The sequence below is a fragment of the Symphodus melops genome (assembly GCF_947650265.1).
Source record: "Symphodus melops genome assembly, chromosome: 21".
Lineage (NCBI taxonomy): Eukaryota > Metazoa > Chordata > Actinopteri > Labriformes > Labridae > Symphodus > Symphodus melops.
In genome coordinates this window covers 5868677-5896641 of record NC_136711.1, presented here as the reverse complement: position 1 = coordinate 5896641, position 27965 = coordinate 5868677, and the positions used below count along the sequence as shown (strand labels likewise).

At 41.5% G+C, this 27965-nt stretch overlaps 1 protein-coding gene across 3 annotated transcripts in view; it reads left to right on the top strand.

Annotated features, from left to right (window-relative positions):
- The window catches only part of spag9b (sperm associated antigen 9b), a 46650-nt gene extending 19209 nt beyond the window's left edge, over nucleotides 1-27441 (top strand). The window contains exons 4-29 of one of the 3 annotated variants that reach the window (XM_079372761.1): nucleotides 647-756; nucleotides 7308-7455; nucleotides 10425-10767; nucleotides 10862-10949; nucleotides 11626-11750; nucleotides 12593-12650; nucleotides 13042-13194; nucleotides 13271-13328; nucleotides 13560-13690; nucleotides 14297-14353; nucleotides 15470-15649; nucleotides 17294-17423; nucleotides 17549-17638; nucleotides 18878-19039; nucleotides 19150-19321; nucleotides 19445-19636; nucleotides 21046-21202; nucleotides 22350-22478; nucleotides 22576-22656; nucleotides 22741-22808; nucleotides 22909-23057; nucleotides 23273-23444; nucleotides 23574-23687; nucleotides 23829-24005; nucleotides 24520-24672; nucleotides 24758-27441. In XM_079372761.1, coding sequence (XP_079228887.1) covers nucleotides 647-756; nucleotides 7308-7455; nucleotides 10425-10767; nucleotides 10862-10949; nucleotides 11626-11750; nucleotides 12593-12650; nucleotides 13042-13194; nucleotides 13271-13328; nucleotides 13560-13690; nucleotides 14297-14353; nucleotides 15470-15649; nucleotides 17294-17423; nucleotides 17549-17638; nucleotides 18878-19039; nucleotides 19150-19321; nucleotides 19445-19636; nucleotides 21046-21202; nucleotides 22350-22478; nucleotides 22576-22656; nucleotides 22741-22808; nucleotides 22909-23057; nucleotides 23273-23444; nucleotides 23574-23687; nucleotides 23829-24005; nucleotides 24520-24672; nucleotides 24758-24876 — 3516 coding nt within the window. In that variant the 3' untranslated portion in view covers nucleotides 24877-27441. Of the gene's footprint in view, nucleotides 1-646; nucleotides 757-3493; nucleotides 4194-7307; nucleotides 7456-10424; nucleotides 10768-10861; nucleotides 10950-11625; nucleotides 11751-12592; nucleotides 12651-13041; nucleotides 13195-13270; nucleotides 13329-13559; nucleotides 13691-14296; nucleotides 14354-15469; nucleotides 15650-17293; nucleotides 17424-17548; nucleotides 17639-18877; nucleotides 19040-19149; nucleotides 19322-19444; nucleotides 19637-21045; nucleotides 21203-22349; nucleotides 22479-22575; nucleotides 22657-22740; nucleotides 22809-22908; nucleotides 23058-23272; nucleotides 23445-23573; nucleotides 23688-23828; nucleotides 24006-24519; nucleotides 24673-24757 lie in introns of those variants that run through there. The other 2 variants (XM_079372762.1, XM_079372763.1) reach the window with 2 other exon arrangements.
- Nucleotides 27442-27965: the final 524 nt, after the last annotated feature.

The following is a 27965-nucleotide window of genomic DNA, read 5'->3' as shown; positions in this document are numbered from 1 at the left end:
TTTATTTTTTTATTTTTGTTATCCGTCTGCTTTGTCGCCTGAAATTCTTCATGCAGGTTTAGTGCCAGAGCGATATGGGATACTGATCTATCAGCCCGTCTGTCTTAGGTCTTTGGTTGGTCTTTAGAGGTTGATTGACATGGATATAAAAACACATTTTATTGCGTTGATCCCTCAAATGCAGTTTTCAGAACTAGACAAAACTGAAACCCGACCCCGTCCAAAAACGAACGTCCCAGAACATAAATGACATATCTCATGAGGAGTTTGTGTTGATTTTGGCAACCCTTGTACAAAGCAATACTTTTTTTCTGTCATTATTAGTTAAAAACTCATCATGCTTTCAGTGTCACCCACGTTGAGCCCTGTCTGTGGAAAATATCAACTATTTTCAGGAGCATACTGAAACTCAGCACCAGCGTTTAAAAGCTTAAAAAGCTGTACAGTTTGTCATGGGTGCTCTCGTTTTCTTCTTTAGAATCACACAGGAACATCCATCTCTCTGTTTCGTAACTTCAAAACTCCTCACAGGACTATAAAAACAACAATGTAGTTTTGTAGCAACAGATTTTCCCCCTTTATATCCCTGTAACAGTGCAGGATCTTTGAAGAGTAATATGTATGTAATATTGTGTTTATCTTCCAGATGATCCACAGCTACATGGAGCACCTGGAGAGAACGAAACACCAGCATACAGTAACGCCAGCAGAGACCTCAGAGCCAGGCACAGGAACGAGCACTTCAGTCAGGACACGGTGAGATCACACAACTTCAAAATTCACTTCAACATAAGACATGTGTTTACTCCAACTGAAATAACTTCTTACTCCTAATTGTCTCCCGTACTACAGAACATCTTTGTCTTGATTTTAAACTGTGTTTCTAATAGAGCTGGGGATCTTTAGGTGTCTTGTGATTCGATTCTTGGGGGTCAGGATTCGATTCAGAATCGATTTTTGATTCAGAACTATTCCGGATTCAAAGTCTGTTTTTGAATTTGTACATAGCTTAGGATCTATTCACCTCTGTGAGACTGGCTGAATTTCTGGCTGCTTTGTTTGGCATGCTACTGAGTGAAAGTGTTCATTTTAGAACTTAGCAGGGAGTGACCAATTACCCTAAAAAAATAATTTAAAAAAAGCGATATTTTCCCACCTCTAGTTTCTAACAGTGCCATATAGATGTGTACAGATTTAACCGCTGCAAGCTCTACTCCCACACACATGCAGTCTATGTTCCCACAGGCGAGAAGCCGAAGTAGGTCAGAGAATCTGTCTCAACGAAGACATGGAGCAAAGAACGAAAAAACACAGTATAATAGAAGGAGAGCTCTAAAGCGTGCAAAACAACAAACTGAAGATATTGGATGCATAAAGAATGTTGAGTTCCTTTTGAAATGATCTTTTAATAAGAGAGCAAGCGGGAGAGATGGTCATTATGGGCTGCAGGAAGGAAATGAAATGGACTTCAATTGAAAAATACTTTAGCACCCAATAAAGATTCTACATATGAAACAATAATTACACAGATGCCGCCAAATGTTACGTTCATATCTGTTATGAATAACATCTGCTGGAGTGAACACTGAACTTCTCGTTTGGTCACTGATTTCTCTTTGTAGCTTCATCCATCACCGTCCTCTTCCTCAGCTATTATATCAAACTTTAGAGAGAGACATGCTAGTTGGCTTGTGTGTGAACTAGTGCTGTACAGCTTGTTGGCACTTCAAACGAGATGACCTTCGCCCGCTGCCGAACTTACACTCTGAATTAAATGTGATCAGACAAGAAAGAAACGCCATGTTGAAAGTTATTGTGCTGTTAAATCGACCTTTGAAACTGAAATTTTAAGGTGGAAAAGTTGCAAATTCTTAATCTTAAAATGAAAAAGAAAAAATGGAGCCTATGTTTATACATTCCTGCAATCTCATTGAAAAATAATCATGATACATGCCCCTACTTACGTTAATCGTAATGTTCTCCCAATTGCCATAAACCTTTTGTCCTCTGGGGTCAAAAAGACCCTGTCTGGTTTGACTGTTATTTAAAGCATTATAGTATAAAAATGAATTTTGTGTGACTCTTTTAGTCTTACTTCAGTCGAACCAATAATCACCCAATTTTCCTTTCTCTTTGGAATTTAGGGCCAATCGACGTTTAGATAAAAGTTTAGTCTGTTTCTGAGTGAAAATAAAATGAAACAATGAATTATTTTGACTTCATATCATTTTGACTGTTTAAATGATTACATAATGGTATCGGTCTATGTCTAGATATAAGTTTAGTGAGGATGCTGTTTTTGAATCTTTTGAATGGCAGCAAATAATATACACCTGCTGTACTCTGGAGTCAAAATGACCTCGTCTGGTTGGACTGTTATGTAAAGAACATAAATTGGTAATTTAACCCAATTCTGTATCACACACTTAGTAACAACTTCATTCAACCACATGAACACCATTTTCTTTATTCCATTTGAAATGTATTGCCTGTAAGAGCTCATTAGCATGTCTGCATGCAAGGCAGGTAGTTCTTTCGATGTTTTGAGGTCACTCTGGCTAGGGCAGAATCTGCGCCTCTCTGTAGGTTGATGGTTCAGGAGTGTCAGCTGGGCTAGGGGTAGCTGCTGCTGCAGGGGCCAAAAATGTACCTGCTAGTTTAACTAGTGGACATCAAGGCATTTGTTTGTTTACTTGTAAACTGTATGGGGCTTTACCGGTAAACTAGGAAGGTTAAAAACTGCTCTCACTAGGGTGACTAGTTGACATTTTAGCTATTACTAGTTAACTAGGAAACATTTCCATTTTCACTAGTTAACCAGTAGATATTTTCTACTTTACTAGTTAACATGCAGGAATTTTTGCCACCTAATAGTTTACTAGTAAATCTTTCAACTGTCTGAGTCTGTCTTTTTTTTTTTTTTCCGTCAGTTTGACCCCACACATCAAAGATCTAAGTTCAAAGATATTTTGGAAAGCAGTAGGCTATGGGGCAGACTTTATGCTGTGGGGTCTAATTCAATAAAACACCCATACTTTAATCAAATTACCGGTACTTCAAATTAAGTTTAATCACCAAGAGGATCGTATCGAACAACCCCCATTATTTTCAGACCATTTGATGAATAAAGAAACCTATTTGATGGCAAAAGATTTATTGTGGGGTCAAAATGACCCCAGGACAATACAAGGGTTATTAAAGCTCCTTGTTTCATCTTGTGCATGTCCAAGTGGTGTGAGTAGTAATAGGAATGGTACTGCACACTGTATTACACTGTATACACTGTGTTTGTTTATTCAGGCAGCGTCCTGTATATCCTAATGCTTCACTCTCTTCCAGTCAAAGACACACTGCCAACCCTCCCTCCCTCCCTCCCCTCCCCTCACTCACACTTTTAATCAGTCTCCCCGTTTTGCAGCCAGTAAGCTACAGCCTGAGTAGAGGCATATGGAACGAGCTGCCTCAGCATCCAAAAGACAGAGAGAGAGGGAGGGGGGGGGGGGGTATGGGGTGAGACAGAGAGGGAGGGATGTTGGTTGCTACCAAAGTGAGAGAGGGAGAGCGTCAGAGGATTCTACACTGCACAGCAGCAGCCGCCTCACATCTCAACAGAGAAAAGGAAGAGTGAAGAAGGAGGGAGACATAATCACCAGCTAGAGGAGGACACTGGTGGAGAGGAGCTGCTGCTCCTGCTTCCAGCCTCTCCCAGCGGGGAGAGTGTGCTGCCGCTCTGCTTTCATCAGTCACTGCTGCTGAGGCCGTCGGGATTACTGTTGTTGTGACTGCTGCTCGCCGATTCTGCCTCTGACCTGCTCTGTGTCTGCTTCAGTCCTGAGCCCACTATTTCTACAAGGATACAGCTTTTTTTGACATTAGCCGTGCCTGAACTTACAGAGGGTGATATCCAATCAGAGGTCTGCCAGTTTGATGGTTCAGTGACGCTCGCCTTGTCTGCTGTCATCATCTGTGCCCCCCAAACCTTCTGGTCCCTGTTTAGGCACTGGGCCATCATTTGGGGGGGCCATGAGCCCCGGGTGTATGCTGCTGTTTGTTTTTGGCTTTGTCGGAGGAGCGGTGGTCATCAACTCTGCTGTTCTGGTCTCTCTGTCGGTGCTGCTGCTGGTTCACTACTCTGTCTCGACTGGCGGCCTACCTGCCCTGCCTTCCTTACCTTCCTTACCCAGACTCTGCAGGTATTCTGTGTATCTGCATCATTTTATATTAGCTTGTGTTTTTTTGAATGGTATCCACCGTGCTGCTCCGTGTATTTGCAGCAGCTACCAGCTGGTAGACATGCAGTCGCAGTGTTTCTCTCATGTGGGTGTGTTACAGTCTGACAGTATGGGACCGCATGCTAGAAGTAGGTCAAGAAAGATGTGGAAAATGGCAGTGTCATACCTGGAAGACAGCATCACCTTAGTAACATCCACCTCATGAGAGTTTATTTTTAATCACCAAATCTTTCTAAAATGAACTTGCAGCATAGGACTGATTGTGGGCATCATCTCTCACCACTCAGCTCAAATATAACAAAAGACTGCATCAGTGACCATCAGTGGCCTGCATGTGACCTCTTCCTCCCCAATATGGTGGTGTGCCCTTTGTATTTTAGCTGCTGTTTTTTCATCCCTGCCTGCCGGCTGCTCTTGTCACTGTGGCAGCCATTGTTCTGCTCTCCCTTTACAATATATTTGAGAAGAGATGCTGGTTTGTCACTGGTGAAACAGAGGGTCCAGTGTAGTGACTTCAGTGTGTTCCTAATTGTTAGCAAATATTATTGGGCTTCATATGCTCAGAGCTGCTGGAAGATGGACGTTTATCTGTGAACACAAACAAAATAGAGCCGTGTGTTTTCAAGTTTACAAGTTCGACGTTTTCATTCCGATTTTTACGACGTGTAGCGACAGGATAGTGTCGCATATAAAAGTGTAAAGAATTCAAGAGAAGAGTGAACTTTTTCTGCAGTCAGTCAGAGCAGTCATTTCTGCACATGTTTTAAATCGTTGTTGTATGCTCCTGTGTAGGGACACTTATCATCATGTCATCTTTCTAATAATGAACATGACCGAGTATATCTGCAATGTGTCAGATACAAATGGATTGTGTTATCGCTTGAGCGAGTAGCTTGGGAGGTGATAAAGTTTATGAGACGAGCAGCTTCATTTCTCTTCCCACAACTTCACTATCAAGCTGTGTCAAGAAGCAACACGTCAGTGTGAAGCCTCGACCTGACGACGTCGCACTATTTGTTTAGTCGCTCCGATATTCTGATCCACTTCCAGTTCACTGAATGATGTAAAACCAACTATACAGGCTGAAACCTCAGTGACCTGCTCATTGAAAATAACAGAAGAAATCTGAAGATTCGTCAGGCAGTTTTGAAAAACAGAAGCTGCAACATAAAAAACGAATGAATCACTTCACGTCGCAGCTTTTTCTACACGGCGTCGCTTTCAACATAGAAAAAGATTTAGGACTCTCAAACCAGTGAAAACATGCCCAAGCTGCTTTATATAGTCTGAAATGTATTCCATACCATCCTCACTTTATTACTGAGTATAAATCACATGTTATTGCCCATACTGCTTTCCCTTATCAAAGCTTTACTTAACCACTAAAGCAGTTCTTTATTTTCATAAGGGTGGGACAAAATATCAATACGGCAATTTATGTTTGTCCTGACCCATGTGACACAGTTACTGAATCACTGATGCCAAATATTAATATTTCAACTAAAAACAATATTTGTGGGGCGCCAGGTGTGGATTTGAACCGCGGCCCTTTACTGCACATGGTACACCAGCCTCTCCTCCCAAGATGTTTCTTCTTCAGCCGCCCCGAAAGGACCCAAAGAATCCGCTAAAAAGTGTCCGTCTTCCAAACAGATCTCCCTGACACTTTGACTTATCGCACTGCTACTCCCTGACTCCTCACAGTCGCATCTCATTAACATGGCATCAATGAAGGTAGCATGAACTGAAGTTAAATGGCCAAATAGGACAGTGGGGTAAAAGAAGACGACGTCGACAGTGGGATCATTTCCATTAGTGGTTAAAAGCAAAGTTAAGTAGCTTGATTAGAGATTAAACCTGCCATCCTGCACTTTGGGGGCATTTTTTATTCCTCAGATGTATCAGTATATTATAACTCAGAATCACAGTATTTTTGTGTATGATATGTCATGGTACCATGACTTCTACTTTGACTCCTGGTCTGTCATTTGGTTTTACTGTCCGCAGTGTCCGGCTCTTAGGTCAGGAATATATATACATAATATATATATAATATTTAAAAAAAGAAAACATGACATGGATTTCACAGGTTTAAATAGAAATGTTCAAAGTATTCATCCCAACACTCCTCCTCCTCACATTAATTGTTATTGTGATGGATTAGAAGATTCACATAGCTGAAGGTCTGTTCAGTGGTTAAAGCGTTAACTTTGTGAATGTTCAGACATTTGTAACAACTGCAACTCTGTTATTGGCTCCTCAACTATTCTTTAGTTTGTGCTCTTTTCTTTTAGGAGGAAAAAAAGTTTTATTTTAGAGATCACACAGTGGATAGTCTGATTCGGTCAGAGGGAGTGGGGAGCGACGTGGGAAAGGAGCCACAGGTTCAAATTCGAAGCTAAGCTGCTCGCTTCTGTACGTGAGGCGAGCACACACACCACTAGGCTAAGGGCGTCATCCACACTTGATGCTCTTTTTTTGGCTGTCGATGCTCTTTGTTGTTGTAAAGCTGTAAGTGTCTCCGTTGTGGGATGAATAAAGGTTCATCTTATCTTAAACTCAGCAGACCCCAACATGTGAGCAGCACCTACGACTATCGGTGTAAATCATTTATTTTAATAAAGTATAGTTTCTCAATATCATCTTGTACAACTAAACTGGTCAAAGTTTTCATTTATCAAGTGCCACGTTCCCTCTAACGAGGGCTCGAAGGGTTTTTATAGGTGTTCAAGTTTGCAGATGACTTTGATGATTGTCTGAATTCTTCTGAAATGTATAGTTTGAACTTTGAAGTAAAGTGTCTTGACAAGATGTTTGTTTGTGAAAAGTGAACTGTCACCATCATAGTCATAAATCAAAATAACTCTTTGTTTTATACTGACATAACTGTGAATCTAACAATACATTCATTCTCAGAAAAGCTGTGTGCAGTGTTAATAGCATAACATCAGTTTGATAACATGCAGACATTAGCATTTAGCTTTGCGCACCTCTATGACAAAGTTTAGCCTCAAAGAGTAGCATTGAAGGCCCCTCTCTTTTTTAAGTCTTCCCTCGGTTTGTCTCTCTATCCAGGAAGGAGCGTCCCATCTCCATGGGCATATTCCAGCCTTCCGGGACTGATGGTATGACCCCTGACCTCCAGAGGGAACCTGTGGACACCTCTTCTGAACCATGGAGGTTCAACAACCTTAGCCATCCACGGTCCAACGCCAGTCTCAAGGTACGACATGATCCATAACACACTTTTTTATGATGATAAACATCAAATGGAGAGTTCAATCTACCACTTGTTATAGGGTGTAAAGTGTATGTCTGAAGTTGGCCAGCAGAGCTTCCCACGGATCATGCTGGTGAAATCATCCCAAGTTCACTTAGAACAGGTTGTGAAAACCAACAGCAATCGCCCAATGCCAGCAAACGCCAAAGAAAGAGTAGATTTCTATTCAGAGAGGAAGGATTGTTCAGCGTGTCGAGAATGTTTAGCAGCCTGTGTGTGTGTGTGTGTGTGTGTGTAAGTGTGTGTGTGTGTGTGTCTGAGTAACGGGGTGGATTGGAGCCCGGCAGGCAGAGGAAGTGGTACCATTCGGGGGGCCTGCCTTTCACCTAAAAGGAGGGTGGAAAGGACAGAGTGTCTTCACATTGTTGCTGTTGGATACTATGATGCCAGCAAGGCTCTATCATGAATATTAATGACCTCCTCATAAGTATTCATTTGCTGTTATTACACTAGTACAGGGTCACATGGACATTGTTACAGTGGAGGATTGGTTGAAGTTTCTTTTCCATGCATGTGTTAACAGTTTATGTTAAGTAGTTTCATGACCTTTTATGCACAATGACTTTATTTTTAAACAGAAGCCCTGAAACATAAGAGGTACTCTGTTTTTATTGTAAAGCTTTTTGTAAACCTGAGCACTTTGTTACATCCTATTTTACAGGTGTAAACGACAAACAAGTACCGAAGAAATGGAGGAAAACAATTTAAAAAAAAACCGTTTTAACTCAGGATTCATTTTAAAAGTCAAGAAAGGAAAAAAAGACTCTGATCCTTTCAGTGGACAAAATCAGCACATTTAAAGTGGACACACTGTGATCTGGCAGTTTGAGTCTGACTGCTGGCTGAAACATTTCACTTTGTACAGTTTGTCACTCTGACCCCAACATGTGTAAGTTAGTGTCAGTTAAAGCACTCTTATCAGGCACTCATGGACAACAGTATTTTTGGATTTCGGCCACTGAGTGTGTGTGTGTGTGTGTGTGTGTGTGTGTGTGTGTGTGTGGGGGTGGGGGGGGGGGCGGCGGCGGCGGCGGCGATGAAGCAGGGAAAGACAACCTATCAGCAGAGCTGCTGCAGAGGGAAGCTTATTGGCTGCTCAGTGCTACTATAGCAACAAAAGAATGATGTATTGATTTAAGGGGAAATCCTCCCATCAATAGAGACGCACAGATGGTGGGATAACTTTCACAGAACCAACCAGTTTAAATAAACGACTGTTACATAACATCACTTCCTTCAGCCTGTGATGGCTTTAAGACTCCTTTGTGTCTGTAACCCCCACTTGTCTATTTTCAAGGTGACCCAGGGATCAGTATGGAAGCATTGTTGTTGTCCTGATTGATTTGTTTCCATCAGGCTCTGAGCTATTTATAGAACTGAAGCGGGCTAGAATTACTGAATCAAAGCAATACAGGATTAGAAATTCTGCACGCCGCATGGGGCTGCTAAGAGCTGATGAAACCCCAGGGTTTGATTGGTACTATAAATCCATTTGATTTTTATTCATTTACACAGAAAGAGGTCCGCCTTGTGTGCCAGAGGATGACATAAATACTGCTCACAGCAGAGACGTCACAGAGTTCAGGCTTTTCCCACAACGTTGTTCTCTTCTGTTGTTACCTCGTCAGATGAGTTCAGATGGGAAAAATACTTTCTTCTGTTCTTTTAAGTTCATGCAACTCCGAAATAGAAATGTGACATCATAGTGTAGGTTTAATGAGTATGATTGTCTAAAAGATCTTTGATGTCCCTCAGCCTGAGGAACTATTGTCCCCGATCACAGTGGAGGATGGAAGTGTGAAGGCCCAGGAGCAGGTAGACCTCCAAGAGAAAATCTACAACTTATCTGCCCAACTTCATTAGTGGTTGTTCAGCTGACTGCTGTGGTGTGATTAAAGCAAAATAGTCGAAATAATTAACCCAAATTATGTTATGTAGTTCTTGACAATATGTGTGTAACCTGTGCATTTTGTGTTTAACAAGTTTCCTTTGTTGCTAGATTGGGAGATGTGCTGTGTCCTGGCTGCATGTTCTGGTTTGATCAGTGTTATTTGGCACTAGCTGCACCATGAATGCACTCTTTTAGACTCGATTGGTGCTTATATGTGCTGATTCCAGGACTGATGTGCTGATTTAGTAAATGGATAGATTCTGAAAAGTTTGAATAGGAGTTCCCGTACAGAGACTTATCCACCATCGGCCCTTTTGCAAATCTGCCCCACTCTCTCCTCCTCCGTATCCTGTCTCGTCGTTTCTCCCCTTAATAACAGCAAACGACAAAATAAATCATCTGGAGCACAGCAACTTTGAAAACAAATGAACAGTTTAACAAAAACAAGACGGAAATATTCTTGGGCGGCCCGTCCAGGTATTGTCTGTGTGAGAGACACGCTGGAACAAGTTCCTAACATTGGCGCATAGCTACGATAAAATTAGCCGATACCGATGGTCACTGGACAAGCTGATATCGGCCAATATTATTGGTGGAAATCAGATTACAATAAGAGTTCTCATTGATCATCACTCTTGGTAAAGGGTTTTCTGCCATTGCTTTATGAGGATGGAGAGATTTGATTCTTCCGTTTTTTCGCTGTAATTTGCACATACAACATTGTTCACACATAGCCGGTATATTCAGCTTAGTTTGTGGAAAGTACAACAAATATAGTAGTGCATGTTAAGATCATATGATCAAGATAATGTTGTTCACAGACTGCTTCTAAGAAAACTTGACTTAATTACTAATTGTTTTGAAGAAGGCCGTTTGTAAGCCTTTGGTTTGTAATATGGTGGCTGTCGTTTTCCTTTTTCGCAGAATGAAGTGACCGTGTTTCAGATGGATATACATAGTTATTTTTTACACATTTTTGTTTTACTGTTTGGTCTTTGCTTTCATTGTCCTCCATCTCCAGGATGAATTTGCAGGTGTTAACCGTGGAGCTGCCAAGTCCAGCACACATACCAACCAGGGAAGTGTCTCCAGGAGTGCAGAATCCAAATCCAACATGTCCTCTCAGGACGGCACCTCGAAATCGAACACCTCCTCGTCTACATTCAGCGCTAACTCTCAGTCGACCACACCACTGTCTCCTCATAGTGGAGAGTCTACCGACGCTTCGGATGTCGCCATGGAGTCAGTGGACAGGCCCCTGCAGGAACAGGGAGCTTCAGACGGACTCAATACGAACCTGGATATGAACAGCGGGAAACCAGAGAGCAATAAGGACATTGCAGCGGTGCAAGAGGGACAGCTGGGTAAGCTTGAGCATGAAAGTGGATAGTTGGTCAACACAAGGCATGCATTGCTTACCTTCTTGTTTTGTATCTGTGATGGTTAAACCAGATGGAGCTGATGACCTGGAGAAGTCTGAGGTGCAGGCCATCATAGAGTCCACTCCTGAGCTGGACATGGACCTCGATGGCTGCAGAGGAACAAGGTACACTTGTCATCACTTCGGATTATTACCAGGCTGGACGGCTTGATTTTGTTTCATCCTCTGTACTAACCCTGTGAAAAGAAGAGAGTCACAAGGTTCAAAAGATTTTTTTCTGCAAAAATGGATCACACTGTTTCAGAGATCCCCTCCCTCACGCCTTTCTAAGTTTTACACTTTCTTGAACTTGCTCCTATGTCGCTTGTGTCATGGAGGTGATATGGGTAACAACAACAAAAAAGTAATAATGGATGTTATGAGATGTTGATGAACTCCCACATATAAACACACTTATATGTGGGAGCTTTAGTGTTGCGAGTCCTTTTTTTGCAGTAGTGCAGCACCTGACTAAGTGATGTGTTTTTTAAACTAATCTAATAAAGGCACACTTTGTTGGTTACAGTATGGTAAACTACTTTAATAGTAATACTATACATTGTTACTAATTATTACAAACTTTTTGATTTAAAAAAAAAAAAAAAAAAGTGATTGTAATGATAGTCGAGTAACATAATTCGGGGTTATCATGGGTCATCATAATAGAATCAGTGCATGGATTTTGTTCCTGATGTGTGTTTTGCGTCGATGTAGTTAAAGTTGACATGCGTCCAACATCATGCCTCCTTCATTGTACTTACAGTTTGATTCCTCTCTTCTCTCCCCGTGTCTGTCCATCCAGCACTCCGACGAAAGGAGGAATCGAGAATCTAGCGTTCGACCGAAACACCGACTCACTGTTCGAGGAGCTGTCGTCGGCAGGAAACGACCTGATTGGAGACGTGGACGAGGGGGCGGATCTGCTGGGTAAGAAGCCTCAAATTGCCTCTAATACTGTCATCTTTGTCACAGTCTTTTCTTTTACTACCATTATTCTTTTCCTCCAACCTTCTCTTCTCTTTATTATTATTTTTTTGGGCTTTTCGTCTCACAGATGATTTTTCTGGTGTGTATTTTCCAATATCTCTTTTGCTAGCTTCTTCTTCTCCTCCTTTGTATCACTAGCCTGATTCAGACTGCCCTTTGATATTTACGCCTCTGTGACGTCCCCATCAATATGAAGGTCTAGGAGGTGTAATGGGGGATGAAATGACTCCCTCTCTGTTTCGCCTTCCGAGATAGTAACAGGGGTGAGACTGTATCGGCAGAGCCAGTGCGAGAGATCAGCGCTGTGTGTGTGCATGTCTGAGTTTCTGTTTATGTGTAGCTCTTGCTGTTTCTCGACACGCCATGACTCTGCATCCGTAACACGATGTAAATTCACAGACTGGGATGCGTTTATAGAATCGATGTGAATAGCGGTAAAGACGGCGGCGCTGCTGTAGAACGGCACTCTGAAAAGGGCTTGTGATTCTCTGCTCACTTCCTCGTTCCTTCTGTGACTTTCTTTAGTTACATAGAAGAGATTAGAGTGAAACTACTGTGGCGTGCAGAGCAGTAATACTATTGAACAGATGTTAAAATGAAACCATGTAACATATGAAGCATTGTCTCTTTCATGACCCTCAGACTTCAGCTTTCTAGGTAAGACTGTAAAAACTGTCGGTGCGTAGGATAGACATAAACACTTGTTTTAATGTGATTCTTCTTCTTGAGGGCAGGGTGACGTCACTCGCTTTGTTTTCTCATGATGGGTGTTCATTTTGCAGGTATGGGTCGGGAAGTCGAACATCTTATCCAAGAGAACACTCAACTGCTGGAGACCAAGTCAGTACTCACTATTACATCTGAAGTTTCCTTTTTTAAAGCTCTCTCTTTGTTTATACTGTAACTAATAGATGATGTATAGATCTCCTTGCATTTGTTATATGAACATGTCCAATAAACACATCAAATAACAATATGGTATAAGTAGGACTTCCAATTTATGTGCACACTTAATGCATTAAAACTCAGCATGCTGCACACAGACTTTACATTCACACAAATAAGCCAATAAGATGAAGCTCCGCCCTGCTGTCAGTGAATCGCTAACCTCAAATTTTGCTAAGGCAGACTCAGACCCTGGTGTGCATGAGAGCAGCCAGGCAGTGCTGCCCCCTTGTGTCAAAAGCTGTCAATACATTGGAATGCAACCTCTTTGCTCGTTTGTCCCCAGAAATGCTTTGAATGTGGTGAAAAACGACCTGATAGCGCGCGTGGACGAGCTGTCCTGTGAGAAGGAGGGTCTGCGTGGAGAGCTGGAAGCCGTCGCTCAGTCCAAGACCAAACTAGAAGAGAAGAACAAAGAGTTGGAAGAAGAACTCAAGAAGTGAGCCGCTGCGCACCGACGTCCTGTTCCACGTTTTACGTTGGAGTCCACTCACACTTTGTTTCCCTGTTTGCAGGGTTCGAGCAGAGCTTGAAGAAACCAAACAGAAGGTCAAGACTGTCAATGAGGACGATGTGAGTCCTTGTTTTTCTCAGCGTGTCGTACGTCTTTATCGATAAGAATGATACAGGTTGTTCAGGTACACTACCTAAATGTTCAACCAGTTATTACGATGTAGAGGTCACTCCATACCAGGGACGCCCTCACTACCTTCATTAAAAAGCAAGGTCATGGCAGTGAGCTTGTGATGAATTTCAAAGCCTTCTGTGAGCATGTGTTATCTCTTCTCATGTTGGTACGTGCAGAGCGACGTGCCGACAGCACAGAGGAAGCGCTTCACCAGGGTGGAGATGGCCAGGGTGCTGATGGAGAGGAACCAGTATAAGGAGAGGCTGATGGAGCTGCAGGAGGCGGTCAGATGGACAGAGATGATCAGGTGAGGCCGGAGGCAGTGAGCCGGAAGCAATGGTCAACCAGTTAAAAAAGTTGGTTAGAAAACGGGTTTTTTTCCATTTTGATAAGATAATCAAATTATGGTTGTTTCAGATTATTATTATTTAGATGATTCTTTTTCTTTAGTTGAGGTTTTTTTGTTTAGTTTAAAAAGGCCAATCTTTAGGTCTGCATTTGTGAATGCATCTTTCATAAAATGCTCTGAAGCAGATCCCAGTTCCGTGTTAAATGGGCTGAGAGCAGCGTTTAACAACAAACGGATTGCCTGCTCATCACACATCCTTGTTTGTTTGTTTTTTTTAGCACATGGATAATAACTATTGTAGTTGTATGATAATGTCAAAGACAATGTGATGGAATCATTCCCAAAAAGGCTCATTAAATGGCTTGGTTAAATAAGTGAACATAATTGAATAATGCTTAGATTAACTTTGATATGCCATTGTTGGTTTTGAATAGGGACTTGTGTCACAGCTGGTTAATGGCCACTAACAGTAGTGATGACAAAGGGCTGGTTAATTCACTTGATTAAATCTGAACTGTCTTATTTCTCTTATTTCTCTCATTCAAAGTGAATTGTCTCTCTCAGGGCTTCAAAGGAGAACCCGGCTCTTCCAGAGAAGAAGAAATCGAGCGTCTGGCAGTTGTAAGCGCCTCTTTTCTTTCTCACCTTCATCTCTGAAATGCCAACCTCAGCGTGATGTCTTTGTTTGATACGTTTCATCTTGCTTTTCTTTTGTATTCCATGTTGTGTGTTTTTATTGATTCTCCAGGATGTGGGTAAAATCTTTGACATGTTTGACATTGACTCGTTTTTGTAATGTTTTCATCTTGACAACTTAACTTCTGAACAGAGGAGAGCGAGCCAGTAAACAAAAACTCCGATCTCAGATCTGAGCTGCTTTACGAACCGTCTTTAAATCTTTATGAAACGATTGAATGATGAAGTCAGACAGGAGCTAAAGAACTGAGAATCCTTGTTAGCTCAAAGTCAAACTAAACATGATCCAGGCTCTCCTTTGTTGAGTATCGTAAGGAATGAGTGTGGGTTTTTTGTTGTTGTTTTTTATATTGAAGTATCACGCGGAGCAGGTTTATGGCCATGGGTTTGGGACAGTTGTTTGTAAAAAAAATCAAAGCACAATCTGATCAATTCAACATCTCTCCTGCCCTGTTTCTGTTTGTCCCTCTTCATTGTGCCTGATGTTGTGATGTCTGTGTGCAGGAGGTGTGTAGGGAGGGAGTGAGGGGAGGAGGGATAAGGGTGGAGTGTCTCAGTCAAAACAAAGCACATGTGCTTATGTGGCTACAATCAATTATCATAAAAAAAAGAATACTCTTCACTATTAATTGTTAATTAGAAACATGCTAATTTATAGACTGTCAGCTCTAGCATAGATACCAGAAGGTTTGATAATCACGTGTGCTACTTTAGAGTTAGTGGGGATTCAGAACATGTTATTGTCCAGGCCTGTTTTGCTCTGTGTTGTTGACTAACGTCCCAGTCGGTGCACAATATTAACCCTGCACTCCCTGCATTCAAAAACTACCTGTCTGGTCTTCACAAGTTAACATGCATTTAGTCCTTGATTGCTCCCCATGTGAAGGCTGGTTCTGTATGGTGTGTAAGCATGGGACAGTTTGGTGTCTTTAACCTCTGCTGCTGGAGCTACTGCTTGTGTCCACCCCACTATATGTTTGTTTGTGTGCTTTCTCCCCCTCCTCTTTCCTTTTCCACTTCCCCCCGCCCTTACACCTCCAGTTTCAGCCGTTTGTTTAGCTCGTCGGGAGGGGCGGCCAAGAAGCCAGCGGCCGAAGCCCCAGTGAACGTCAAGTACAACGCGCCAACCTCTCAGATTCAGCCGTCCGTCAAAAAGAGGAGCAGCACGCTGCAGCAGCTGCCCAGCGACAAGAGCAAAGCCTTCGATTTCCTCAACGAGGAGTGAGTCTTACCATAACACTTTGAGCACTCGAGGTTGTTACCTCCTCGTGCTGAGGATCTGTTAACAACCTTAACTGAAGATGCACGTAGTCAAAGATAAAACGGCACAGCAGAGTCAAGATTTTATTTAATCAAGCATCAAAGCATGTTTTCACATACAGTAATAAAACAACTTAACCATAAAATCAGTGAACGCAAGTCTAAAAGTGACTTTAAAGAAGGCAAGTGTTTTTGCTTCCTTGACCTCCTCCAGCAGGTCAGTCCATAATTTAGGGCCTGAAAAGAAAAGGGTCAGCTTTAGTTTGGATTTTAGTCCGAGTAAAGCTCCGCTTTACGCTTGTATGGGGGCTCATGGAGGGTCAGGAATTACAGAAATCTAACCAGGATGATAGAAATACCTGCATTTTTGTGAGTTTTCTTAACTGAAGAAAAATCACTGAGCCGGTGTAAGTACCAGATGTGCACGGTATGGCAGGCTAGCTAGCTAGTTAGCTAACTCGAAATGTACTGATAACTTTTGTCATGCTGCAGAGACTGTAATTTATATTTTCTACAGCACAAACACAGAGATTAACATTAACAGTATGCACACTGAAAACTATATGACTTTTAAGAAGAACCTATATAATTTGCAATGGATTGTGGGATGTGTGGATGGATTGTTCCTTGAGTTCGGACGAAAATCAGTGTACCATTGGATAAATAAATTCGCAAATCAGTCATTAGGGGTCATATAACACGAAAAAATACCAAAGCTGATAAAAGCAATAGCTGCAGAGGAAATAAAACAACAAATGCAGGGACTAAAACGAGGAAAATCACCTGGGGATGACGGCTTCACAAATTAACATGTAAAATAAACCTTAAAAGTTAAAAGCTTACAGTTTTGCATTAAGCACAGAAGGCAATTCACTGTAATAACACTGATGCATGACAGGATTCCCGATGAGCAGCGAATCACTGTGCTGCAGTTTTTTTTAATTTTGTTTTGGTTTGTTTTTTTTACAATATTATGGAATACATGTAAGAGATGCTTCTTTTTCTGAAAACAGTCACTCAGTTCTTTAAAGCCACCAGCCGCTATTCACATTTTAATATCATTTGACCTTGTAGAACACAGGAGCTGTTGGTCTATTTCAGCCTGCTTTGTTATCGTGTGTCAAACAGATAACGCACAATAACCTAAACACTGTCGGCTGCACTTTAATGTCACTCTGGCGTAGATACTAAATAGAGACAGTTTTTTTTCTCTGTCTATTTCCACAGGATGTTTGGTCAGTAAAAATGTGTCATGAACTCTCTCTGTACATCCCACAGTGTTAAGAAATCAATTCAACTATTGGCCATCTATGAGCGTTGTACAGTCTAGTCAATACTTTTCTGGTAAATCACTTTTCAGTGTTCACATGTACGGTACATCTGTCCTTGTTAACATACATTAAATTAAATGTAAAATTTCAGTCATCACCATCAGTGTTCATGAAGATTTTCTGATCTTTTTCTGAACCACTGAAATGTAAAAGTGGTGTCAGAGGCCACTTTTTTTTTTTACTTGTTTTTTTGTTTACATCAACTGAGTTTTTTATTTTTTGGTACTGTTCAATAAAATAAATCTTTACAGTCATCTGTTTTTCTCTTCCACAGAGTGGCGGCAGACAATGTGGTGTCCAGGCGAGAGCAGAAGAGGGCTCAGTACGAGCAGGTGAAAGCCCACGTCCAGAAGGAGGACGGCAGAGTGCAGGCTTACGGCTGGAGTCTCCCTAAAAAATACAAAGTATGAAGATGAATCAAACTTGAATCAGCTCCTCTGGTTCTCCTTTCTTTTAGCTCTGGAGTGTCTGCTTCTGTTCGGTGGATCTATAGAAATGTGTTCTATACTGAAACAACTTTTGTTTGCAGACTAACGGGGGTCAGACAGAAGGGAAGCTCAAGAATCTACCTGTTCCGGTCTTCCTCAGACCACTGGATGAGAAAGATGCTTCTATGAAGGTATTTAGTCCAGCTGCATAAATCCATACAAATACCAATATTAACCTTAAAGCCTCTCAATTCAAAATGCAAGCAGACTGGAACTGACCACTGGAAAAACTGTATTTCAGTGCATCACACCAGGAAAGATCTGCATTAGAAGAACAATTAATGTTTTCTTTTCTTTGAATGTCTCTGCTCTGAAACGTATCTCTTGATAACGGTCTTGGATTTTGTCAATGCAGTTTGATACCACTGTAATTATAATGAATTTAGTTTGTTTCTATTAGCGCTGTCAAACTACTAACATTTTAAATGTTAAAATGTTAGAAGTTAATCCCTACATTTCAGTAGTTTAATTGTGATAAATCATATTTCAATCGCACGTTTGGACTTACATTATTTTTAAAATAAAGTAAGGGCCTTCTGGTGGATTGAAGCTTACAACTTGAATTTAATAGGAACTTGTTAAAAGCTGAAGTCAAACTGCTCAAAAGGACCGCTAACAAAACTAAATGTTTGCTGTCATGTTACTTTAGACTTGTCAACTGTTTTTTTTTTTTTTTTTCTCTATAAACTAAAATGAAACATTCAAAGATGCAGCGGTGAGGTTTTTTTCACTATCACTGTGACAGGCACTGAGAAGGCTTATCTACGAGGCGCCTAAAGGGACAAAACAGCCTGCGATTTAATCTTAGTTTACTGTGATTAACCCGTTAATGCTGAAAGTCCTCGTTTCTATTGGAAGAGTGAAAGTTTAAAGAGCCACAAAAATCACGTGTTGGTCATGGATGATGGACGGGTCGAACAAAGATCATTTGTAGTTTTTATGATTTACTGTGTTTAAAAGGAAACAACCTTTCTTTATGAATCCTACCAAGAACTTCTTTGTGCCTTCACAAAACCAAACCAAGACCATTTTGATTTTTGGCTAAAAGAAACATGAACACTGACTTCATCAGCAAAAGCTTTTTGGATATAAGAGAAAGAAGCTTCTTACAGAATGCCTTTAAGATCGCTGTAGAACTTTAATTGCGTGATTCTTACTTAATGTTGTGCTGCTAACAAACAGAAAACTCTCTGGTGTTGCAGAAAAAATCTGACTTGGAAAAATAGTTTGAAATACTGTTACAAAAAGGGAATTTATGTTAATGAACCTTTTTAATCGTTTTATTGAGTTTACAGGGAGACTGCGTTTTGTGTTCGGGGTGCACTGACTCTTCTCCTGATTGTCTCCGTTTATGTGCGTCTGTGCTTCAGCTGTGGTGTGCTGCTGGTGTGAACCTGTCCGGAGGGAAAACCAGAGACGGAGGTTCTATCGTGGGAGCCAGCGTGTTTTACAGCGATGTACCCGGACCACAGAGCCCTAAAAAGAAAATAGGATCTCAGAGCAGCCTGGACAAACTAGATCAGGAACTCAAGGTACACACTCAGATTATCCTTTTACTATCACAAGGACTTGTGATGAAAAAGGATGATACAGCACTTATCGCTACATGCACAATGTTTTGCTTTTTCCTTGCTGTGTGCAGGAGCAGCAGAAGGAGTTCCAGCAGCAGGAAGAGTTGTCGTCGCTGGTTTGGATCTGCACCAGCACTCAGTCCACAACTAAAGCTGTTGTAATCGATGCAAACCAGCCTGGAAACATTCTGGAGAGCTTTTTTGTATGCAACTCCCACGTCCTCTGCATCGCCAGTGTACCAGGTCAGCAGATTCATATGGGTATCAGAGTCAACGTGTAGCGAGACAGTTTTATTGACATCTGTTTGCAAGCAAATCGTCTTTGCATTTCCACATCTCCTTAAACTTCTGCGTGATTTGATTCAGGCGCAAGAGAGACAGACTACCCTGCTGGTGAGGAAGTAGCTCCAGACTCGGAGGCAGAACCAGCAGGAGGAGGCGGCTCACAATCAACCAATAGCATTTCAGCAGGAGCAGACGATGTGCTGGGAGGCATCACTGTAGTTGGCTGTGACACTGAGGGGGCGTCGGCTGTTCCTCAGACAGCAGTCAGTCCAGGTGAACGATAAAAACACAGCATAGAGATGTTTACCCTTTGATTCCATTTCCCTCAACTCTAGCATGCATTCAGAAATAACCTATATTAATAACACCCTCTCCTTAGTCAGATGTATATGTGTTTATACTTGTGTATATTATGACTTTGACAGTCACAGGTTAAAATGTAAGGCAAATCAGCTCACAGCAGATTTATTATTCAGAAAATACGACTTGCTTCACATGACAAATAAAAATCATTTGGATGACATTAAAAAACAATTAGATCAAGAGAGAAAAGACTGTTTAAACACTTTTGTTGGATTTCTTAAGTAGCCCGAAGTCCAACTACAGGACATCAATGTTCCACCGAAAGCATTTAACGACGATCAAAAAAAACGGGAAAAAAAACGGGGGTTTCCTGGGATGAGATCGGATTTATAAAACAACTCAAGTAGTGGACGAAGCAACAGAGCAGCTATCTGATGCCATAATTTAAATATTTGACTTTCTATCAATGTTAATGTTAGTTAAATGGAATCACAAAGACAACAAAAAGAGCGGAGAACAACATCTTGCCGCACAGACAATGTATCACAGCCTTTTAGCTACGTGCACAGCGATAGTAGCCGTCTCGTGCTTACACTCTATGCATGGTGGCAGTATATAAATATCACTCCTCCCTCTCTTTGGCTTTTTTCTTTAGTAATAGACACTCTGTTTATTGATGGATAGCCCCTTAAGATAAACCATCTTGTTTTCAGGGGTTCATCATACATAACATCCGGCTGTGTTCTCGCCTCAGCTGTTTAAGTTAACATATACAACCTGCTGGAAAAATCCACAGCTTTTCAGGAGTTTGATAAACCATCAATGTGTATGTAATGTAAGAAGTTGTATAAAGACTTTACTGCTGAAAAAGTTAAGTGAGACATGATGAGGATAAGAGAGCCTCCTGTTTTTTGTCTGTCGTGTAAATATTGTTATTATATTATCATTTTATCATTTTCACCAAGGCATTGTCAGCAATAAACACACAGACTCCTACAGAATATGGTCATGACTGCCATCTGCTGGCTAAACCTTTATTGTTCCTTAACTTCAGCAGAGACAGTTCTGAGGAGTCTTCGGTGCAGAAAGTTCCAGGTCTTTTTTATATGTTTATTTCACAGTGTAAAAACATTTTCCAACCATTCAAAGCTTGATATATACTGAACAGTTTGGATAAAATTAATGAGGAAAGTTAAGAACCTAAAAAAAAAAGACATGCACATCAATCTGAAGTTTAATACAAGGATAAATCAGAGCATGAGCACACTTCTTTCTCACACAATCTGAAAACTTAACTAGAACAAGGAGAAAGGTCAGCATCCATTAGACCTCTGAATATGTTTGGGCCCGTTTAACTGATAGATTTATCTCTTCTACAGAATCCAAAACAGCAGAGGAAGCCACTGAGGCGACAGAGGCCAGCTCAGGCTCTGCTGACCAAAGAGAGAACCTGAGGGGAGTCTACACAGAACACGTCTTCACCGACCCTCTCGGAGCTCAGCAGACAGCAGAAGTTCCAGCCAACTACTCTCAGAGGTAACATCATGACGCCCATTATCCGCCGCTGTGTCGTTACTCTACTACCGGTTCAATAAAAGTTCAATTTTATTAGAGCAAGCCATAAAAATAACACGGCAAGCAACAGCGTCAAGTCACTGTAACACTGCCTGTCATCTGGTCATGAAAGTAATGCTGATGTTTGTTGGATTGTAAATCTTAATTGCATGACATTAAACTCTTACATCGCTGGACTGATGTGCTCTGCAGGCCAGCAAAGTCTTTGAAACAAGTGAAAACACAATGTGCTAACAACTCCTGCTGATTAATCCTGACAATGAGTACAGAGCGTTTTAAATTCAGTCATTATTTGTACAGCACCAACTCATGATCCATCTCAAGTCACTCAATAAAAGAGCAGGCAGAAAGACCTTACTCATTGGTACGTTACAAAAACATTTAGCAAATGACTGCTTCATCTCCCTGGAGTGTGTACGATCTAAGCAACAGTAAAGAGTGATGTAAGCAAATAAACCATAAAAGATTATGGGAGAGATTATGAAAAGATTTAAGATATTTTTTTCTGAAAATGAGCTTCCAAAAAAATAATGATCCAACCAAAACGATGATAGATAATATTTATCATCGCTTAAAGTAAAGTCCTTCATTGTGCCTTGTATGTTTATTTGAGATGTTCTCATTTAACTGAGCTTAATGGAAAAAAGCCACCGGATACTCCGATCAGCATTACAAATAGAGAGCTAACATTATTTGTGCTTACAGCCTCAGGTTATGCAAGCTACATAATTTTATACAATTGACATGGAACGACTTTTCATTTTAATTTGAAAGAATTACCAGGATACAAACCATGATGTCCTCTGCCCATATAAAGGCAGGCACCCCCTGCTGTTCAGGCTGTTCAAGAGTGTTATTGGTCACATGGTCATACAGATGTTCCACAAGGCCATGCAATAAAACAAGTTACTCTTAGTAATTACTCTTTTCCTCCCATTTAAAGACCCTAACCTCTCTAATAAATCAAGAATGAAGCCTCTGGCTGATGCTTATTTTATTAGTTCACTTATTGAAACGAATAATGACTGAAAATAATCTCTCATGGCCATGAGAATTAGTGGTCCAAAAGCAGCAGCTGTAATAATCTCTTTTTGTCTGTGCTAAGCAGAGAGAGTGACCTGCTGAAAGACGGAGTCAGTTCCAACCCCAGCGCAGAGGAGCAGGACCTGATGAGAGAGGAGGCTCAGAAAATGAGCAGCGTTCAGCCCACTATGTGGCTGGGTGCACAGAACGGATGGTGAGTGTCAGGAGTCTTCCGCCCTCCAGTACTGACATGTATGGACCGTGTTTGTGTAATTCAGATGATTGAGAGAGAACACTGCTGTGATTCTTAGTGTGTACGTCCACTCCTCTGTGGCTCAGTGGAAGAAGTGCCTGCACTCTATAAAGCTGAAGGACTCTGTGCTGGGTATAGTGTAAGTACATAGACTGATCTCAATTTCACTCCTCACGCTTTGGTGTTAAGCAGCTGGTTGAAATCATTCATTTGTCACCAACAGACATGTGAAAGGGCGCGTGCTGGTCGGCCTCTCTGACGGCACTTTAGCAATATTCCACAGAGCTGAGGGTGAGGACTCGTGAGCTCTGAAACAACTTCTGTTCAAATAAACCGAGTCAACCTGATCTGTAAATGTAATGTTGAGCGTGTTTGTCTTTGTTTTGATCAGATGGACAGTGGGACCTGACCAACTACCATCTGTTAGACCTGGGCAGACCTCACCACTCCATCCGCTGCATGACTGTAGTGCATGACAAAGTGTGGTGCGGCTACAGGAACAAGATCTATGTGGTTCAGCCCAAAGCAATGAAGATAGAGGTATAGTGAAAGTGGATTTTGGCTCACTTGTTTAATGCAGAGTTCAGAGGGGATCCACACCCAACTCCTTTAAATCACAATCCATCCATTACCTATACTGCTTATCCAGGTCGGGGGGGGGGGGGGCTCTTTCTTTTTTAACTTCATAAAAAGTCCATGAAATCCAAACTCTCTCTTTCTTCTCTTAAACTTTTGTCATATCTGTTTCTTCTCAGAAATCCTTTGATGCTCACCCTCGTAAGGAAAGTCAGGTACGTCAGCTGGCCTGGGACGGGGATGGTATCTGGGTTTCCATCAGACTGGACTCCACTCTCAGGCTGTTCCACGCTCACACCTTCCAGCACCTTCAGGACGTCGACATCGAGCCCTACGTCAGCAAGATGCTCGGTCTGTTTAAAAAGTTTCCAGACTTTGTCTCCTTTATGAAACACAGAGATGCTCATCAGGAGCTTGACAGACGGGTGTTCACTATCTCAGATTTAGTTTTGAATGTGCTCTTTGTACTATTGTTCTCAGGTACGGGGAAGCTGGGCTTTTCATTTGTGAGGATTACAGCTCTAATGGTGTCATCTAACCGTCTGTGGATCGGCACTGGGAATGGTGTCATCATCTCCATCCCCCTGACAGACAGTAAGTGTAGGAGCTACTCGGATTCATTTTCACTGCTTGTTCTCTTGTCTCTTATAAACATTGTGAGAATCATCTGAGAATTATGGTCTGACTCGTTCACACCTGCCTCTCCCTCTTTCTCAAACTCATTTTCATTTGCAGCCAACAAGACAACCAAGGCCGCAGGAAACCAACCAGGAAGTGCCGTTCGAGTCTATGGTGACGACACGACTGACAAAGTGACAGCTGGGACGTTCGTTCCTTACTGCTCCATGGCTCACGCTCAGCTCTGTTTCCATGGTCACAGAGATGCTGTGAAGTTCTTCACTGCTGTCCCAGGTAAAACAGAAAGCCAGGCTGGATGCTCAGTTTTCCCCTCTTTATTTATAGGTCATTTACAAGTCTCGGTCCACAGTGTCTCTATAATGTCTATGCCCAACTCAGCGAGACCAAATTGATTGGACTTTAGTATGAAAGGACAAAACAAAGCTCTGAGTCGTAGCAGAGCATCAGAGACTGATGAGCCTCGTTCACATATCTTCTTTAAAGGATTTTCTTAAGTTATATTTTGAAGATTTCCAAGAAGACTCTGAAATATTGGCAGCTGTGTTCTTACCTCCTTGTGTTCGTAAATTGAAAGTGTGGTACTGTAGATTACCACCCCCGGAGATTCCTCTTATCAGCATGCCCTGGATGTGTATTCATTGTAATGACCTGTTTGCATATCGGATTATTTAATAAATATTTAGAGTTTAATTGGCCATAGAGCGGGGATCTCATATCAGTACAGTGTTACGCTGAGAAAATCTGCGCTAGAAAAACACAATCTGGACTTGTTTGTTGTTCTTTACAGTTTGTGGCTCTGTGCTCTCAGGTCATGCGCTCCCATCTGCGTCATGTGGAGGAGAAACAGTTGGTGACAAAGCGACAGATGCCGCAACTCAGGAAGGAACCAAGTCTGTGTTGGTGATGAGCGGAGGAGAAGGCTACATCGACTTCAGAATGGGTATGTTGATGAGATGTAACTGAGCAAAGCACCGCGTTATCCCCCCTCCTGCCGGCGTCGAGACAAATCTCTGTTTGATTTTTAGGTGACGAGGATGGCGAGGCAGAGGACGGAGAGGCCCCACGCATGGAACTGCAGCCCTTCCTGGCTAAAGCCGAGCGCAGCCACCTCATCGTCTGGCAGATCCTGGCCAGCGAGGGCTGAACTCTGACCTCAGACCCCTGAGGCCCGATTTGCCTTTTTCTCATGTCGTGGAGGGATGAGTTTGTGTGGACGACTCTGCTCTGCTGGCTTGAGTTTAATCAGCACTTTTTTCTTCCTCAAACCTGAACAAAAAAAAAAAGAAACATGCAAAAGCTTCTCTCAGAGCAATCGGTCCTAAACTGGACTGGTGCAGTGCAAACAGAAAGAAACTGCATGATATGGATTTATTTTGACTTTGTTTTATGTTTTGTTTGTTTTTTACTTTTTGAATTTCCCATCATAATGCCTCTCTCTCAATTATTTTGAGCTCTTATAAAAACAAAAAAATAGTTTTTGCAAAAAGAATGAGTCTTCCTCCTGACATCTTCAGGTTCCCCTCACACAGTTCAGTCATCGCGTGCTCAGGCTGGACTTGACTTGATTCTAAATCAGCTGGTGAAAACATGAAATAGTCATTTGTTTGCTCCCTGTTGCCCTTTAAGTCACATAAATGTTCTTTTGTTCTCCATCCTTTGAGAACTTGGCTTTTGATTGTACGCAATATATATTGAATAGGTTGCCGGTTGTATTCCAGTGCAGTACATCAGATTCATAGGTAGCATCTGTTGGCGCAGAGGATGGCCCAAAACGTATCTAAATACACAAGCTGACACAGACTCTACTCTCATCTCTATGTAAGCAGTTTAATTCCAGAAACTGCTTTGCAGTGTTTTAAAAAATCACTGATCTGGAGCTTTTCCCAGAATCTTTGAAGACACTTCTAACCGTCCTGACACTATTTGACTGGTAAATAAATTAAGTAATATCTGCTCATATCTTTAATGAAATTAGCCGATACCGATAGTCACTTGATAAGCTAATATCTGCTGATTTATCAGTCGAGCTCTAATTGTCAGGTCAAAATGTCACTTCACTCAAAACTTTACCAGCTTAACTAAGAACATTAGATTATTCCTAATAAGCAGATGTTTACATTATACACGTTGAACATCAAAATGGTGGCGCATGGTCGCATGCTAACCTTAGATTTTAGCTTAAAGCTAAGTGTAGACTTAAAGAGGCACAAACTGGAGGTTCAAGAACTCAAGAATATTTTCACAAAATCCTCAAATATAAATCAAAAGCAGCAGCGCCTTCTTTATTTAGCACTTTAATGGGAATCCTTTTTTCCTTTGAGTCATCTTTGGTTCCAGCACTGAAACACCGACCGACCACAGACTTTCTGTCCATCCTCTGCCCAAGTTTGCTCAGCAGCTCCAGCTTGTAGACACTTAAAAAAAAATCTGCCTTATGTATCAGGGGTTGGAAGGACTATCTTACTATCTCAAGTGTAGAAAAAGTATTTATTTTTTCTCAGAAGAATGTGTTTGATACCAAAGGATAAAGTCTGATAGTTTGGCACATGCTGGAACACATTGACCAGTGTCTCCTCCTGAGTGGCACTTTCAGAGCAGCATGTTTGTGTCTGCCTCCATGTTGATCGTAAAAAAAAAAAAGCTTTTGTAAAATAAATCCTCATGTAAAGATAAGATATATTTTTAAACTTTCATATCAGGACATGAAAATATTTTTCATTGAGCGAGAGAAGAGAAAGTGCAGGACCTGTTTCTATGAGAAGATAAACAAAAAAACCACTGAGGGTTGAATAAACCCCGCCCCCTCTAACTCTTGGCATTTAGAGGTCAAAATAGTAACTCTGACATATTTTGTTTTGCAGCACTGCTTCTGGCTGCACCGTTTGTACAGAATGATGACGTTTATTTGACATCTCCTGATTTGCAATCAGATTTCTCAGAAAACTAGTTTTATGTCTATTTTTATGAGCTTGTTCTTCTGGATGTCTGTAGAGATCACTCTGAGTACAGTGCACAACATGTTCAAGTGTTTGCAACATGAGTGTGTTTCTGGCTTCTGCACCAGTACACTGCACTGGTATGTTTTTGTCCTCTTTGTATTGAACTGTGTCAGAGGAGGCTTTTCCTCATAATGTGTGTGTGTGTGTGTGTGTGTGTGTGTGTGTGTGTGCGCGCACAAGTGTGTACGTGTCTGTCCTCTCTCCAAGAGAGGAGTGAAATATCGTTGCAGTTTAGCCATTTCAGTATTTATTTCCAACGATTGAGCCTTTGCGATTCAGAATGTAACTTTGTACATTGAATATGAATTATATATGATGAAATATGTATGAAACAGGAAAATGGTTTGGGTTTAATGTTTTGACAACAGTTAACTGCTGTTGCATTATTATGAATTTATTTTGTAAAGTATAACCTGTCTCAGCTATGCACAATGTCTGTGGGGAGGAGGGAGGGGGGGGGTCTCTTATCTCTGCAGTCTGTCCACAGCCTGAATTAATCAGTTTTATATAATGTAGGAGTTCTGAGTGCAGTGAGCGACTTCATCCCACTGCAGCATGATGGAGTCTCATCCTCCTCCACAGGTCCCTGTCATCCCCTCTTATCTGCAGAAATGTCATTAACTTGGCAAGAAGTACACACACCATATTGTACTTCTGCTGCTTCTCTAGCCTTATTTTTAACAGTAAATTAAAGCAATTTTTGTGAGACACTTTTGTCTGCTCGCAAGTGTTTTGTTCTGTTTTTCATCCGATGTAATTGCAGCTTGATTTTGTAGCAACACAGTCAATAAGATTACCATTTAAAGGGCCCATATTATGCGAAGTACAATTAACAATATTTTCTAACACTATGTCCCTAGCCTGTCTATAAACGCCCACTTATAAGAAAAGTCCGTCCACTTCATCTTTTGTGTGCCCAACTTTTCAGAAAATGTGTGCTCTATTAGGCCGTATGGAGATTTTCCTTTCATGACATCACAAGGAGCAGTGACTCCTCCCCCAGGGGGGCGACACTCCCTCAGCCGGGTGTTTGTTCTGGATGAGTCTGACTTTCTCCCGTAAGGGTTTATAGGAATAATCAAATACAGGATCAGAGTGGATTTTAACAATAAACTTCACACTTTTTTTATTTGGGGGGGGGGGATTCTGAGTTTTATTTTATTATTTAAACTGGTTGAAAAGGAGGATGATTTAAAACAGGCGTTACAATCTCTTCACTACAGCTCAGGTAATG